Source organism: Pleurodeles waltl, chromosome 3_1 (assembly GCF_031143425.1).
Source record: "Pleurodeles waltl isolate 20211129_DDA chromosome 3_1, aPleWal1.hap1.20221129, whole genome shotgun sequence".
In the NCBI taxonomy this organism is placed as follows: Eukaryota; Metazoa; Chordata; class Amphibia; order Caudata; family Salamandridae; genus Pleurodeles; species Pleurodeles waltl.
Genome location: NC_090440.1, coordinates 1,124,197,924 through 1,124,211,684, shown reverse-complemented (window position 1 = coordinate 1,124,211,684; position 13,761 = coordinate 1,124,197,924). Strand labels below are relative to the sequence as shown.

The 13,761-nt window shown below is 41.5% G+C and overlaps 1 protein-coding gene across 1 annotated transcript in view; it reads left to right on the top strand.

Moving 5' to 3' along the window:
* LOC138285009 (uncharacterized) overlaps positions 1 to 13,761 on the top strand; it is a 597,004-nt gene that overhangs the window by 228,718 nt on the left and 354,525 nt on the right. The window contains exons 9-10 of the mRNA XM_069224423.1: positions 1,618 to 1,709; positions 9,464 to 9,569. Coding sequence (XP_069080524.1) covers positions 1,618 to 1,709; positions 9,464 to 9,569 — 198 coding nt within the window. The remainder of the gene's footprint in view (positions 1 to 1,617; positions 1,710 to 9,463; positions 9,570 to 13,761) is intronic.

Below are 13,761 nucleotides of genomic sequence, written 5' to 3'. Positions count from 1 at the left end.
ACTTTATGTACCAAACATTTGGGAAAGCATTTCAAATTGGCAATACCAAGGAGAATTGAACATCTTACTGCATCAAGGTTCCCCATTCACCAAAAACCTTAGTGAGCACTACAATAGATAGGAAAAGTGCTGGTTGGGTGAGTAGAAGATGAAGCCAGATTTACTGTTGCATTTCCTGAAGTATTTATGGAAGAGTTTGGCTGTTTGGATGGCTTAGTTCATGGGATTCAACTCCAGCCAAGTTCCTGTAATCAGTAAGAGGAGGGCCATGCCAATTAGTTTGTGAGGGTCAGTGGAAGCCGATTTAGGAAAGTTGTTTGAGTGTGGAATAATTAAGATTAGTCCTTGTAGTAGTAGCACACAATTTTCCTGGTGTTATAAGGTTCTACATGGATTCAATGGCTATTAACAAACATTTAATGGTAGACAAGATTCCCTTGACCAAATTATTGGAGATAGTAGCATTCTTTGCCTGTGCGAGTTTCTTCACCACCTTTGACCTTGGTTTCAATATAGGTTGCTGACACACAAAAGGTCGCAACCAGTCTCTCGGGAAATGAAACTATTTTTGAAAAGTAGATGTATTGACCATTAGATGTGTGCATCATATCATCTGAAGAGAAATTGAGTCATGATGCCTTTTAATAAAACAAAGATGCAATTCAACTTACTAAAGGAATAGGAGAAGCATGGGCAGAGGAAGTAATTAAATTGTTGATGGATTACAGAATGATTACTCATCTTACAATCGAAAATATCACCTTTGAAATGTTAACAGGAAAAAAAGACACATTTCGTTTTATCTAATGCATGGACGAGGAGGCAGAAGGAGAGCTGTGTATTATAGAGCAAGGATGAGCTAAAACATTGAGAGGAAAGGAAAATAGTACAAAGAAAAATCAATATGATCTCTGCATTAATATTAACTTTATTGAACTTTAGAATGTGAGGGTCTGATGAAAGAGGAAGAAACTAAATGGTTTAATTAATCAGTTTTTTGCATCGTATATTCCAGTTACTTTTTTTGCTTAGATCCTTTGTTGTTTTATTAAAAGGGTGGTGTGGAATCCTGCCCGAGACTGGTGCGGTGAAAAACAGTCCTACTGTGCTATATTCAGATTTAGGCTCAACATTCCATTAAGGGTGCTGTGGTTTGAATAAGGAACTAGTGTGCCATCTGAGCCAGTATCTGTGGCTGAGGTGAGAATAAAGAAATTAAACAGTTAAAGCTGTACCTTTGAATTGCAAGTGTATTTATGAAAGATCTTACAGTGTACTGACCCATATTTGACTTTACTTTTATTTGACCCTTTATTGACCTTTAGTTAAGCAGGTCAGCCTTTCTGATTGTGATTTATTAAGTCCGTGTTTATTGGTGAACATGGTGCTCCACCTCTCTGTGGTCTAGATAACTCATATTTTGGGAAGCAAAAACAAATAATTGTTTGCAGTGTGAATCGCACAGATTTCCATATTGATATTTTTCATATTCCCTAGATAATGCTTTATAGCTACATAACACTGCCATTTTGTATAGTTTACTCAATGTCACTTGTAAAATAATCCTAAAATCAATTAATAGTGCGTTATGGTAATTACGTTATATTTTTCCCATAGGGTCTGTCTGACTATACAAAATGGTTAACACGTTATTCTGCCAAAAAGAATGTGACTGTTGTTAAAACCATTACCTGTCGATCCTATGCAAGGTATAGTATATCCTTGAATTATTGACAGATCAGGTAGAAGATGTATGTTTGAGGTGAAACTAAAGAATGATTATTTTTATTGGTGAATATATTCTTTCTAGAATAGCATTGTTAATTTATAAACATGTTGTTTGTCTATAATGTGAACACTGATTCAACAACGTTGTGCTTAATGTATGTAATGATACCTTCACAAATTAATATTTTTCCCATCACAAACCTATTTTTGTTGGTTTAAATTTATGCTTTTATGTGGTTTTTAGAATTTCCAATTTTTGATCAGCAATGAAATTGATTGTTAAGTATTGCATAGTTTTAAGGTAATAAGTTAGTTACCCATAGGAAACATTAGTGGTCTTATCCTATGAATAATATGGGCACAAACCATACTCTACCTTGTGCATATGGTGCACTTTAGTATTGCAGCAGGTCTGCAAGAGTTCTAGGTAAATATTCAGGGAGAGGTGAAAATATTGAAGGCAATGGGTCATATTGTGTTACGTTTGCACTTCAATTTTGTATCATTTTTTTCGTCCAGCACAATAGAGACAGTAGAAAATGAAGAAACCAGACTTTTTTACAAACCATGTTGGATAAAGATGATTTTATGCTATATACTAATATTACTTCTATTTAAAATGTGATGATAACTTTGCATTCTGGGAAAAAAAATCGATGTAAGTTTTTTACTAAAGCTGTTAACAAAATTTGGTACTAGAAAATTATAGTAAAAAAAAAAAATGGAGCGCATCTTTTTGTGCATATTTTGTTTTTCGCACAATCAAAAATGAGCAAATTATTATACCTTCTCTGGGGCCGCGTAGGAGCTCCCGTCATGCTCCGCGGCTAACCACAGGCTCAGAGGGAAGGATGCGTGTCAGGAATCGGACGCGTTTATGGCTACATCACGTTTTTTAGCGCTGAAAACAGTTTGGAGTCCACCAAGCCCTCCGAGGAGGCTCCTGCTCCCCCCCCTTTTTTCTTCATTTGGAGTGGATTTGGAACGCTGTCCCTCCGTTATTCGATTTAGTCGACTTCTGCCGCGGGTGGAATCTGCTTCTTGTGCTGAAGAGGCTCGGCAAGTGCTTGACTGGAATCCTGACCTGAGAAGAGGAGGACTGGTCTCTTTAAAGGAAAGGGAGGTGAGGCGGGGGCTACGGACTACAATATTCTTTGTCTGTGGGGGAAGTTTCGTCTTTTTTATTTTCTCTCAAGCTTTGCATCTGAACCAGTCATACTGCTGTGGGCACTGTTTGGTGATCTCCTGGTGCAGTGAGTTCTGGAAAATCGCTGGTTAAGAAGACACCTTCCCGGCATAATTTTAGTGCAAATTCAGCCTGTGGCCAGTATTTCTCATGAAAAAATCTAGAGTCAGCTGCACAGGAGGGGAGAGGAAGGGGGCTGCATGTCGCTTGTAAGGGCAAGGGCAAGGATGCCCCGATATCTGCATTATCTCCAGGGAAAAGGACGCCCTGCCTCTAGGGCTCCTACAGCAGCACGTACTGTTAAAACAAAGAGCCCAGCCCCATCCGACAATCACCTAAATATGGATCTATCTTTAAATATCGACCTTCCGCCGACCACTGACTTAGCTCTTAGCAATATTCCTCCTCACTGCTTACCGCCCTCTGTGACATGTTTGGTGGGTCGAAATCCTGGCTCTGACTCTCTGCTTGAAGAGGCTAGAAACCCGGACCCAGACTTGGACTTAAATTTGCAATCAGTTAATATAGTTAGTCCACCTCTGAACCAATCATCCTACAGTTGTAACTCGGAAGCTAATCACAGCTATTTTCTGGATATGGGCGCAGCTCCCAAGCTGTTATATTATTTGTTTGGTGGATTGGTGAAGGGTCAAAAGGATGTCGCTCCCCCACTGACTAGTGACTCTGTCTCTGTCTCTGCTCCTTAGGCAAACAGCTCCCTACTCGATTTATCCCGCAAGTCAATTTCTGCATCAGGGATAAGTACTGCAGCCGGGCCCCCTCCGAACTCCTCTGTTAATCGACCCTATGAACTGGCCCAAGATTAGGTAACCTTACAAGTGGTCTTTTTTTCTCATGCACTTAGAGACAAGGCAAGCACCGATATTCCTTCAGATCTTAACTGAGTTAAAAGCTCTGAAAATTTTGCAAAATGAGGCAAACCAGAGAACGGAACCACAATTGAATTTCAATTTCTAGTAATATACAGCAACTTAACTAACATATCAAGGAGTTTGAACAGCGAGTATCTGATCGGGAGGATGTCAACGTCACTTTGGAACTGTGAGTGGCGAAATGCCGATGCAGATTTGTTGGACTTAAAGATTCAGCTCGATGATGCGGAGAATTGCTCACGCAGATCTAATTTGAGATTTGCAGGAATTCCTGAAGGGTGCGAAAATGGGAAGACTGTCATAAATTTAATCATTGATCTTATCCTACAGCATGTTCTTTCAGAACCAGCGGATAAACATTTGGATCTTACCATCATGCAGGCCCATCGGGTCCCCGCAGTACAGCCACCCCATGCAAAGTATCCTTGAACTATTCTCGTAAATTTTGGTGAATTTCGTGTCAAGGAACACATGCTTCAGCAAGCGATTAAGAGTAAAATACATCATGTCCCTGGCGATTTTGTCTTCAAAATTTCCCAGATATGTCGGTGGCAGCTGCACATCAGAGGAAGGAAGTGAAAGGTATGATTCCGGCATTTCAAACAGTCAGTGCTCCGGCAGGACTTGTACAGCAATCCAAACTTAAAGTGTTTTTTCAGGGACATTCTAATCTAGTTCACACAGTTGATGCTGCTAAGACTTTGTTGCATTCAATTCAAAAGCAGTCAGGGCAGACTGGGGGGTATGAATAGGAGAGGGGGAGATGAGGACAGGTTATGCACTAAGAGAATGGTGTATTTCACAGAGTGTAAACCTAATGCGTCATTATAGCACTTATATTCCAGTCCCTTTTGAGTCTGTGGCATAGGGGGGCATGTCAAGGCACCTGATTTGGGAAGGATGGGGTCAGAGGGTGGCCTCGGATTGCCCAGACGGGAGGTCTCCAGGTGTCTGCTAACTGAGGGTTGGGGTGGGGTCTGGGGGGGGGTGCGGGATTTGTGGCAAGGGGTACAGGATCCATGTTTTCCATACTAAAACGTAGCTCTGCGCAATTCAGAATGATCAAGGTCACAAAGTGGGTGATATTATTTGGACCAGGCCAAGGCTCGAATTCTCTGGTGGGTTCAGATCACTTACTTCTTTGGCGATCTTTTATAAGAACTCAATGGCAAGGTTGAATTCCTCATTAAGAATAGTTTCCTGGAATGTCAATGGGTTAAATAATCGAAGAAGAAGGTCTGTAATTGAAGAGAGGGTAACTGCTCTAAATCCCTCGGTTATTTTATTACAAGAAACTCATATCCCAGCTAAAAAAGTATCGGGCTTCCACATGTTTAAAAAAATTGTTGATTTCAAGGTGGTTGCAGCAGCCCCAGCAGCTCATAGAGGCGTGGCGGTCTTTTTAGCTAGAGGCCTCAATGCTCGGGCACTAGATTTTCTTTGCGATCCCGAAGGACGATGGTGCTGGGTGCACTGTTTAATTCCCAAAGAAAGATTTATTTTTGTTAGTTTTTATGCACCCTTGCTAGATGACCCGACCCCTTATGTGGGACTGTTTAAATCCCTTTCGCAACTTTCAGGTAAAATTATTATTTGTGGGGATTTTAACTTTCTTCAGGATCCAGTTTTGAACACCACTGTTTAGGGGTTAGAAAGAACATAAACCTAGAGTTGCCAAAATCTTTAAAGACTATGCCAAAGTGCTGATGCTTTTTGATCCTTGGAGAATCAGTGCCCCAAACGAGAGAGAGTATACATGCATCCCAACCCGATTTAAAAGCGCCTTCTGTATTGATTTTTTATTTATATCTAAAACATAGCGTTTTAAGAACCAGTCGGTGAGGAACTGTGGCTTATTTGACAATGCCTCCTTGTTGCTGGAAGTGTCTCTTTTTTCAGAATTCTCCAAGCCTCAGCCTAGAAGGTGGGTGTTTAACCAGCAGCTCCTTCAAGACTAGGGATAGGTACAGCTCTATAAGGACGAAATAAGTGAATTTTTCAAACTCAATCAGGGATCTTCAGCTCCAGCTATAGTCTGGGATACGTTTAAAGCCTTTTTCAGGGGCTTGGTAATCGCCAAGGAAGCAGCAGATAAATCTTCTCAGAGACAACAAGCCAGGGCTCTAGAAGAAGCAGTGCAAAGGTGTTTATTTACCTACATGCCCCCATGGAAAACAATAGACAGTCTTTTGAATTACTGTCCAACAATCTTTTTAAGAAGGTTGACATAGGATATCAGACCCATAGACAAAAGGTATATGAAGAGAGTAATTTTACAGGCAACTTTCTGGCATGGCAAGCTCGAGATCGAATTGCTGGCAATATGATACATGCATTGAGATGCCCTGTCACCGGGGTTAGGCATACTGACCCCAGAGTTGTGAATGAAATCATGCTAGAACATTATAGGCGAATTTACAGCCATGCTCTGAATATTGACCTTGGGACCATTAAGGAATTCCTGGGGAAACTGGATATTCCTGGTCTTACAGAAGAAGACAGTGACGCTCTAATACAGCCATTCACGAAGTTAGAACTCCTTGAGGTTGTCAAGAACCTTCCCATGGGGAAGGCATGTGGACCTGATGGCTTTCCGGACACATTTTATAAAGGTTTCATCAAGGTATTTATTGACGACTTTTTGTCTTTAATTAATGGCCTGCTTAAGGGCGAGCAGATTCGCAATTCCTGGCACTCAGGGAATGTGGTTAGCTTTCCCAAAAAAGAATAAGGAGAGGGAAGACCCTAATGTATATCATCCGATTTCTTTGCTAAATATGGATTATAAAATTATCACGAAACTTCTGGCTAACAGGCCTAACAGGGTTGTTAATAAACTGGTGCATCCCGATCATAACAGGTTTATTGCTGGTCGGCCACTTGCAACCAATACGCACTATTTAGCCAAGGCTCTTGATTATTTTGCTTCTAATAAAATTTCTGCCATCATTCTTTTATTAGATGCGGAAAAAGCATTTGATTTTGTTGTGTGGGATACACTGTTTGCAATATTGTCTAGCTACAAGGTGCCCTTTCAAGTCTCTGCATTAATTCAAAAGCTGTAGTTAAACTCTGAAGCCAATATTATAATTAATTTTGCTTGTGTTGGTCAACTTCAAGTACAACGTGGGACTCGGCAAGGGTGCCCTCTAGCCCCTATACTCTTTGCTCTCTTCATTGAGCCTTTAGCAATTAAAATTAGACATACTAATCTGATTCATTCCACATTGAAGTCAATGGGGAAGATCAAACTGTATGCTGGTGATATCATTATGTTTTTAGATGAAGAGAGAACCTCCCAGGAAGCGGCTTTTAATGTGTTTGCCGAATTTGAGCTAATTGGTGGCTACAAGATTAATATGAGTAAGACCGATATTCTGTGTGGTACTTCTATTACACTGCTCCCCGAATTAAAACATTGTGTGAATACTAGGCCAAAGAGATACCTTGGGTTTAACTTTTCAGCTATCATAGGAGACCTGTATGATCTTAATTACGCTCCGTTACTCTTGAAAACCCAGGCTCTGCTTGGGCGATGGGGTCTCTCCCCCTCTCTATATTAGGCGGAATTGCATTGATCAAAATGTCAGTATTACCATTATTTAACTTTCTGTTCTCGGCCATCCCTTGTGTATTGACATCTATTTTTTTTTAAAGAAACTGGAGTCTGTTTCGCCCATTTATTTGACAACATCAGAAGGCACGGGCAGCATTAAGTATATTATACGCTGATAGAGAAAAGGGGGGTTTAGCACTACCCAATTTTAAAGATTATTACTTTGCCTTTTTCGCACATTATTTCACTAATTTTAAAGCAAATCAACCTATAGGCTGCTTATTCACTAAAGACTTTTGTGAATTAATATGCAGGGAGCACAATATTCTGAATCCACCACTTTTGGTGAAATCTCCCAAAAAAGTTTGCTATAAGATTCTTAAATGGCTCTTTAAAAGAAAATCCGATTTTTTTTTAGAAGATATTCAATCCCATATATGCATTTTCTTACTCCTCTCACACAGTTTACGCTACGATCTGGCCCTCAGCTCAATTCAGACTTAGTAAGGAGATGGGAGCATGCAGGATTTAGTAAAATTGGGGATTTTTGCATCAATGACAACTGGGAAACTCCCTTAAACATTCAGATGGTCGTCCAAAATGATTTTCTTTTGGTGGGATCCTATAATATTATGCATCACAGTTTAAGGGATTTGGATATCGATTTAATTATTAATACTCAGGTGTTAGTTGTCGAATTGGTCGACCCTCCTGGGATAAGGCGTGCGGGTGCATGGAGAAGGTTACTTCTAGAGCGGGATAAGGTCGATCTCTGGGCAAAGGCGGCAAGAAAATGGGCTCGCCAGGAGGGCCTCGACCTGTCAAGGGAGTGCTGGGAGAGGATTAATCATTTAAACTTCACAGTACTTAGAGGTGCAAATTGGCATCGGATGATATTTTTCAGTAAATGGCTATAGCTGTCCTAATCTTTGCTTTCGCTGTAAGGCAGTAGGGGTCGCTGGTTGGAAACATGTGATTGGGACATGTTGATTTATACAGGAGTACTGGGATGGAATATTCAAGATACTAACAACTATTGCTCAGGTTATTATAACTCACAGTATTTGGTTGATGTGTTTGGGCTTCGACCCAAAGGCAAGGCTCCCACCCAGGTGGGAAAAACTTGTTTTTATTGCCACTGTGGTTGCCAGATCTCTCCTGTTAAGAAACTGGCGATCTGATTTATCTCCCTCCCCTCAAGAATGGCTGAGTAAAATGATGCAAGTCAGAAATCAGGAAATGAGATATTCTAGGAGAGTGGGAAGTGGTAAAAAGTTTTCCCTGATTTGGGGAGAATTCTTTTTAGACAATGTTTGATAAATCTGCTTTAGGTTAAATCCCCTAATGAATTTGCGTAGCTACCTAGTCTGATTCTATGTATTTAGAGCTTTCTTTCTGGGAACCATTGGGAACGGTATTTAAGATAAAGTATGGAAATGTTATGTTTTTTTTTTTTGTTATCTTGGTGGAACCTGGTAAAAATTCAATAAAAAGAAAACATTAAAATATATATATATATATATATATATATATATATATATATATATATATATATATATATATATATATATATATTATACCTAAAACCTTGGCACATCTTTTACATTTAAAAAATGAATAAAAACGGTTTGATTTTGTGTTTTTTCAACACAACATAAATTGAGCATATGCTTAGCTCTATTTTTTTTTATCATGGTGCAAAGTTTTACATTAAAATAGAACTGGATGAACCTCTCATGCACAAACCGTGACTATGTAAGCCTCATACGCCTCACTAGGTATAATGGTAAGCCATTTTTCTCTAATTCTCCCTGGGCCTTAGGGATAATGCAGAAAAAGTGTAGTGTCCCACCTCCGAATGAAGTAACTGAGAAGGGTGGTCTATCATAAAGTGATCTTTTGATCAGCTATTTTCTGTTTGACAGCTGTTTTGTGTTTTCATCATGTTAATCAGCGCCTGATAAATGTACTTCACATATGTCACCACAACTAAAAATTAACTAGGTCCGGTAAAGCTGCAGGAAATACTAATGCTGTTACTGATTGATCATATTTTTGGTTCTCCGTCCAACTAAAATTCCATTGTTTGGCATTTTTTAGGATTGGAATAATTGGAAATCCTTCAGATGGCTACAATGGCAAAACAATAGCCATGACGATTGCGAACTTTTGGGCTGAGTCCACCATTTCAGAGAGCAAACAACTGGTGAGAAAGAAGTTATTGTGTCACACGTTGAGTGTCTGTTTGCTGCCAAATTTACCAGGGGTGTTAAGTGACCAGGGGTGCCTTTAAGTTCATTTCTCGAACCTTAAGCAAGCTGTACGACTCAGAAAGGAAGACGGTAAGAGAAAGTAGATAGAAGGTGAAAAAGAGAGACTGAAGGGCAAAGAGAGGAGGGCGACAGACTGAAAATGATAGGATGAGATAGACAAATGAAAAGAGAGAGAGGAGAGCGAGAGTACACGGAGAGAGTGAAAGGGTGAGATCGAGGAAGAGAGAGAGGGTACATCGAGTGTGAATGAAGGCAGAGAGTGACAGTGAAAGAGGATAATGCCCAAAGACGTAGAAAGTAACAGTGATGCGAGAGAGAGAGAGAAGACATCGGCATTATAGACAAAGTGAGAAAGGGTGATAAAGAGTGGCATAAGATAGAGAGACAAAGGAAAGAGAGTGACAAGAGGCAGAGAGGAGACTGACCAAAGAAGGAGAGAGAGACGTGACAGAAAGGAGAGGGACAAGAGACAGAGACATAGGGAGAATAAAAGAAAGAGAGCTTGAGAGAAAATAAGAATTACGAAGCATCGCTACCCCAATAGGGTTTTATGACAATTGCTATGGTGCATCAGAATATATGAAGACATCGCATATATTTGCAAATATTTGCATCTGTGCCTATAGCGAGCGTGTCTCACTAAATCTCCATGTGATTCCCAAAGGCATGTAGGCCTTGCTGTTTTATTTAACTTCACAGATGAGTGTATCGTAAGAAACCTGTAAAATAATACCATCCAGGATGAGTCACAGAAGAGTTAAAAGATTATGGGGGTCATTCCGACCTTGGAGGGCGGCTACCGCCGCCCGCCAGGCGGAAACCGCCATGCGGCCGCCAATGCGGGCGCACTCACGCGGCCTCCATTCCTCCATTCCCGCCGGCCCAGCGGGAATGAGGCCGCAACACAGGAGCCGGCTCCGAATGGAGCCGGCGGTGTTGCGGCCGTGCGACGGGTGCAGTTGCACCCGACGCGCTTTTCACTGTCTGCTATGCAGACAGTGAAAAGCTGGCCGGAGCCCTGTTAGGGGGCCCCTGCACTGCCCATGCTAGTGGCATGGGCAGTGCAGGGGCCCCCAGGACACCCCTTACCGCCAGCCTCTTCCTGGCAGTGAAAACCGCCAGAAACAGGCTGGCGGTAAGGGGGTCAAAATCACCAGGGCAGCGCTGCTTGCAGCGCTGCCCTGGCGGATTATCCCTGCCGGGGCAGAAACAGCGGAAAACTGCCGGCCCCGGCGGAGCGACCGCAGCTTTACCGCCGCGGTCAGAATAGGGAAGAAAGCACCGCCAGCCTGTTGGCGGTGCTTTCAGTCATTATAGCCCTGGCGGTCTCGGACCGCCAGGGTCAGAATGACCCCCTATGTCCGGTCATCTTGCTGTGAGCCACCGTTTACACCCTTCTGCTTCATTGGTGTGCATAGGCTTTCTCGGTCTAAGTCACCCATGTCTAAGAAACGAGTGTCATAAATCTTGGTTATATGACAGATTAGACAGACAAGATGGGAAGGTAGTTACCCTCTTACTCCTTGCAATAGTCTTACAGTGATTCATTTGCATATTTACTTTACATATGAATGTGCCTTCACTGGATTGTGTCGCTTTGGGAGCCATAAAATATGCTGCAATGGAATGGCAGGACAGCCTAATCTGGAGTCACCCAGGGTTTTACCTATTGGGTCCCATCCACTCGAGTGCTGCTGGCCGGATAAGAGACATCGGGGGAAGTCTGGAAATCCTAGGCCTCCCTCTGACTGTCTTTTGGTGAGGGTCAACTTGGAGACCAGAAGAGACTTGTTCTCCCAAACAAATTGCAGCAAATGAGATTGTATTTCTGGCAGGATATGCTTAGATAATTTCAGAGGAAGAGTTTGTTATAGTATACAAGGGTGACATTAATTTTAATGCTATTGAGTCAGCTAATCCAGAACAAGTCTAATTTGCTCCAACAATATAGGTCTTTAAATAAGATATCCAACAGGGCTGGCATGGTATTATCGTACAAAGCACTGCAGTTTGCCGTTATCCAAAGTCTAGATTTCGCATGTATCCCTCTGAGTATGTGAAGCCATTATCCAACAAATTACTCCATGTGCCGTGGGTGGCATAAGCCACTCCCATAGCTGCAGACTTTGTTTAGTTAACGTTGAATCCCAGTAAAATTCAGAAGGCTTCCATGTCCTTTGTAAGCACTGGGATGGAGGTTCCCAGGTTCACAAAAAAACAGAGGACATTGTCTGCTTAAAGGACAGCTTTGTACATCTTACCTTTGACCTCCACTTATATTACTGCTTGATTATCATTAGTCTTTTGTACGAGGGGTTCCATTGCAAGCACAAAAATGACAGGGTGTGGGAGGCACCTTTTCTTGTTCCTCTTCAGAGTCATATAAATGGCAATAGCTCCCCATTGCTTTCAATCTGGGTCGATGAGGCTGCATGATTGACTGCTCATTGTTGGGCTAATAGGGTTTTCTTCATATCTTTGAATGTGAATGTGTAGTCAACCCTTTTGAAGGCCCTCTCCACATTAAGGGAGTGAAGGGCCATCTGGGTTTTGTTTTTGGCGACTGAATCAATCAGATTGACCGTCAGCTTCTTATTGTGATAGGCATGCCAACCAAGGACAAACGCCGAAGGAAAGGGCGTACCACTATTGACCAGATTAGGTTTAGCCTCAAAACAAGGATTTTAGTGAAAATAATTGTGTCATTATTAAGAAGCATTACTGGGCAATAAGAGCCATTATGTAAAAGGTCTTTACCAGGCTTTAAACGGACTGTAATAATTGGTTCAGTCATGGGGTCCGAAACCTGCTGGACCCCTCCAATATAATTAAACAACGTTGCTAGCGTTTTAACATGAACATCTTGGTACACTTTGTAAAAGACATTCACAAACCTTCAGGACCTGTTGCCTTATTGCTCGACAATCCTTGAATAGCCTTTTCTACTTCTAGAGAGAGATAGGCGCTTTGAGTTCTTGTAGAGTATGTGGAGTAACCTGTTCTGATTTTTAATGCCTCCAATAGGCATTCTGTATGTCAGGATCTATGGTCTGGCCACAGTACAAGTCTATAGAAATTGAAGAAGACTCTCAGTGTGTCGTAGGAGAGGCTAAATATCAATCCATCAATGCTTTTGAATGTGGTTGCATGTATGTATGGCCTTACGTTTGAATGCCAGGATGCAGTCTCCATTGCCTACCTTTTCATGATACTTCAGCCTAGAGTAGAGCATTTTCCTGGCATCTCACGGAATAATAAATGGTCTAATTCCTCATGTACTTTTCTAACGGCACAAAATGTACTGTGTAAGCAGTCAATTGTATGTTGAAGCTCTAAGGTCAAGGTTTGGATCTTAAGCTCTTGGCCCTTTTCTCTAGATAGTGAAATCTAGATTTGTTTAAAATGGGTTCCCCTCTTAGGACCGCTTTTGCAACAAACCATATTGTTCTGGGAAAGAATGATGGCTACCTTTGACTATAGTGTTTTAGAGGGAGACGTCCCTGAGGGCTACTTCTGGCAGGGGCTTTCAGGCTAAAAGTTCTTGGTATAATGGTACAGGAGGAGGAGGGTTGGAATGTGAGCACATTCCTACCACTGTATCTAGAACCAGCTCAAATGTCTGGTGATCCTTATAAAGAAATTGATCCTGAAGTAGGTTTTTGTGCACGTGCAAGAATAATTTATAGTTCCTCTTGGTGTGCTTCAAATGCCATACCAACAAGGGACGTAAAGCCTCAATCCCCTCGGGCAGTGTCTTGGTGTTTTTACATAGCCTAATCTTGAGAATGACCGATTCAAGTTCTTGTTGAGAACCGTATTACAATTCCCCTGGGATTATCAGGAGGGCCCGGGCAAAAATCTTCATTTGAGCGAACAGTGATGAATAATAGTAATTGGACACATGCAATGAAAAAATTGTGATCTGCCCCTTTTGCTGCTTGTCTTGAATCACTAATATTCTCCCTATTTGTTTTTTAGGGAAGCATCAAAATGAAATGTTAGTCCACCTCTCAGTAACGTTGCTACTCCCGTTGTCTTACTCGGGTCTAGGAACGAAACTGACATGTGAACCAACAGGATCTGACTCTAATTAAATGTTGACTGAGTAAGTATGCCATAAAGATC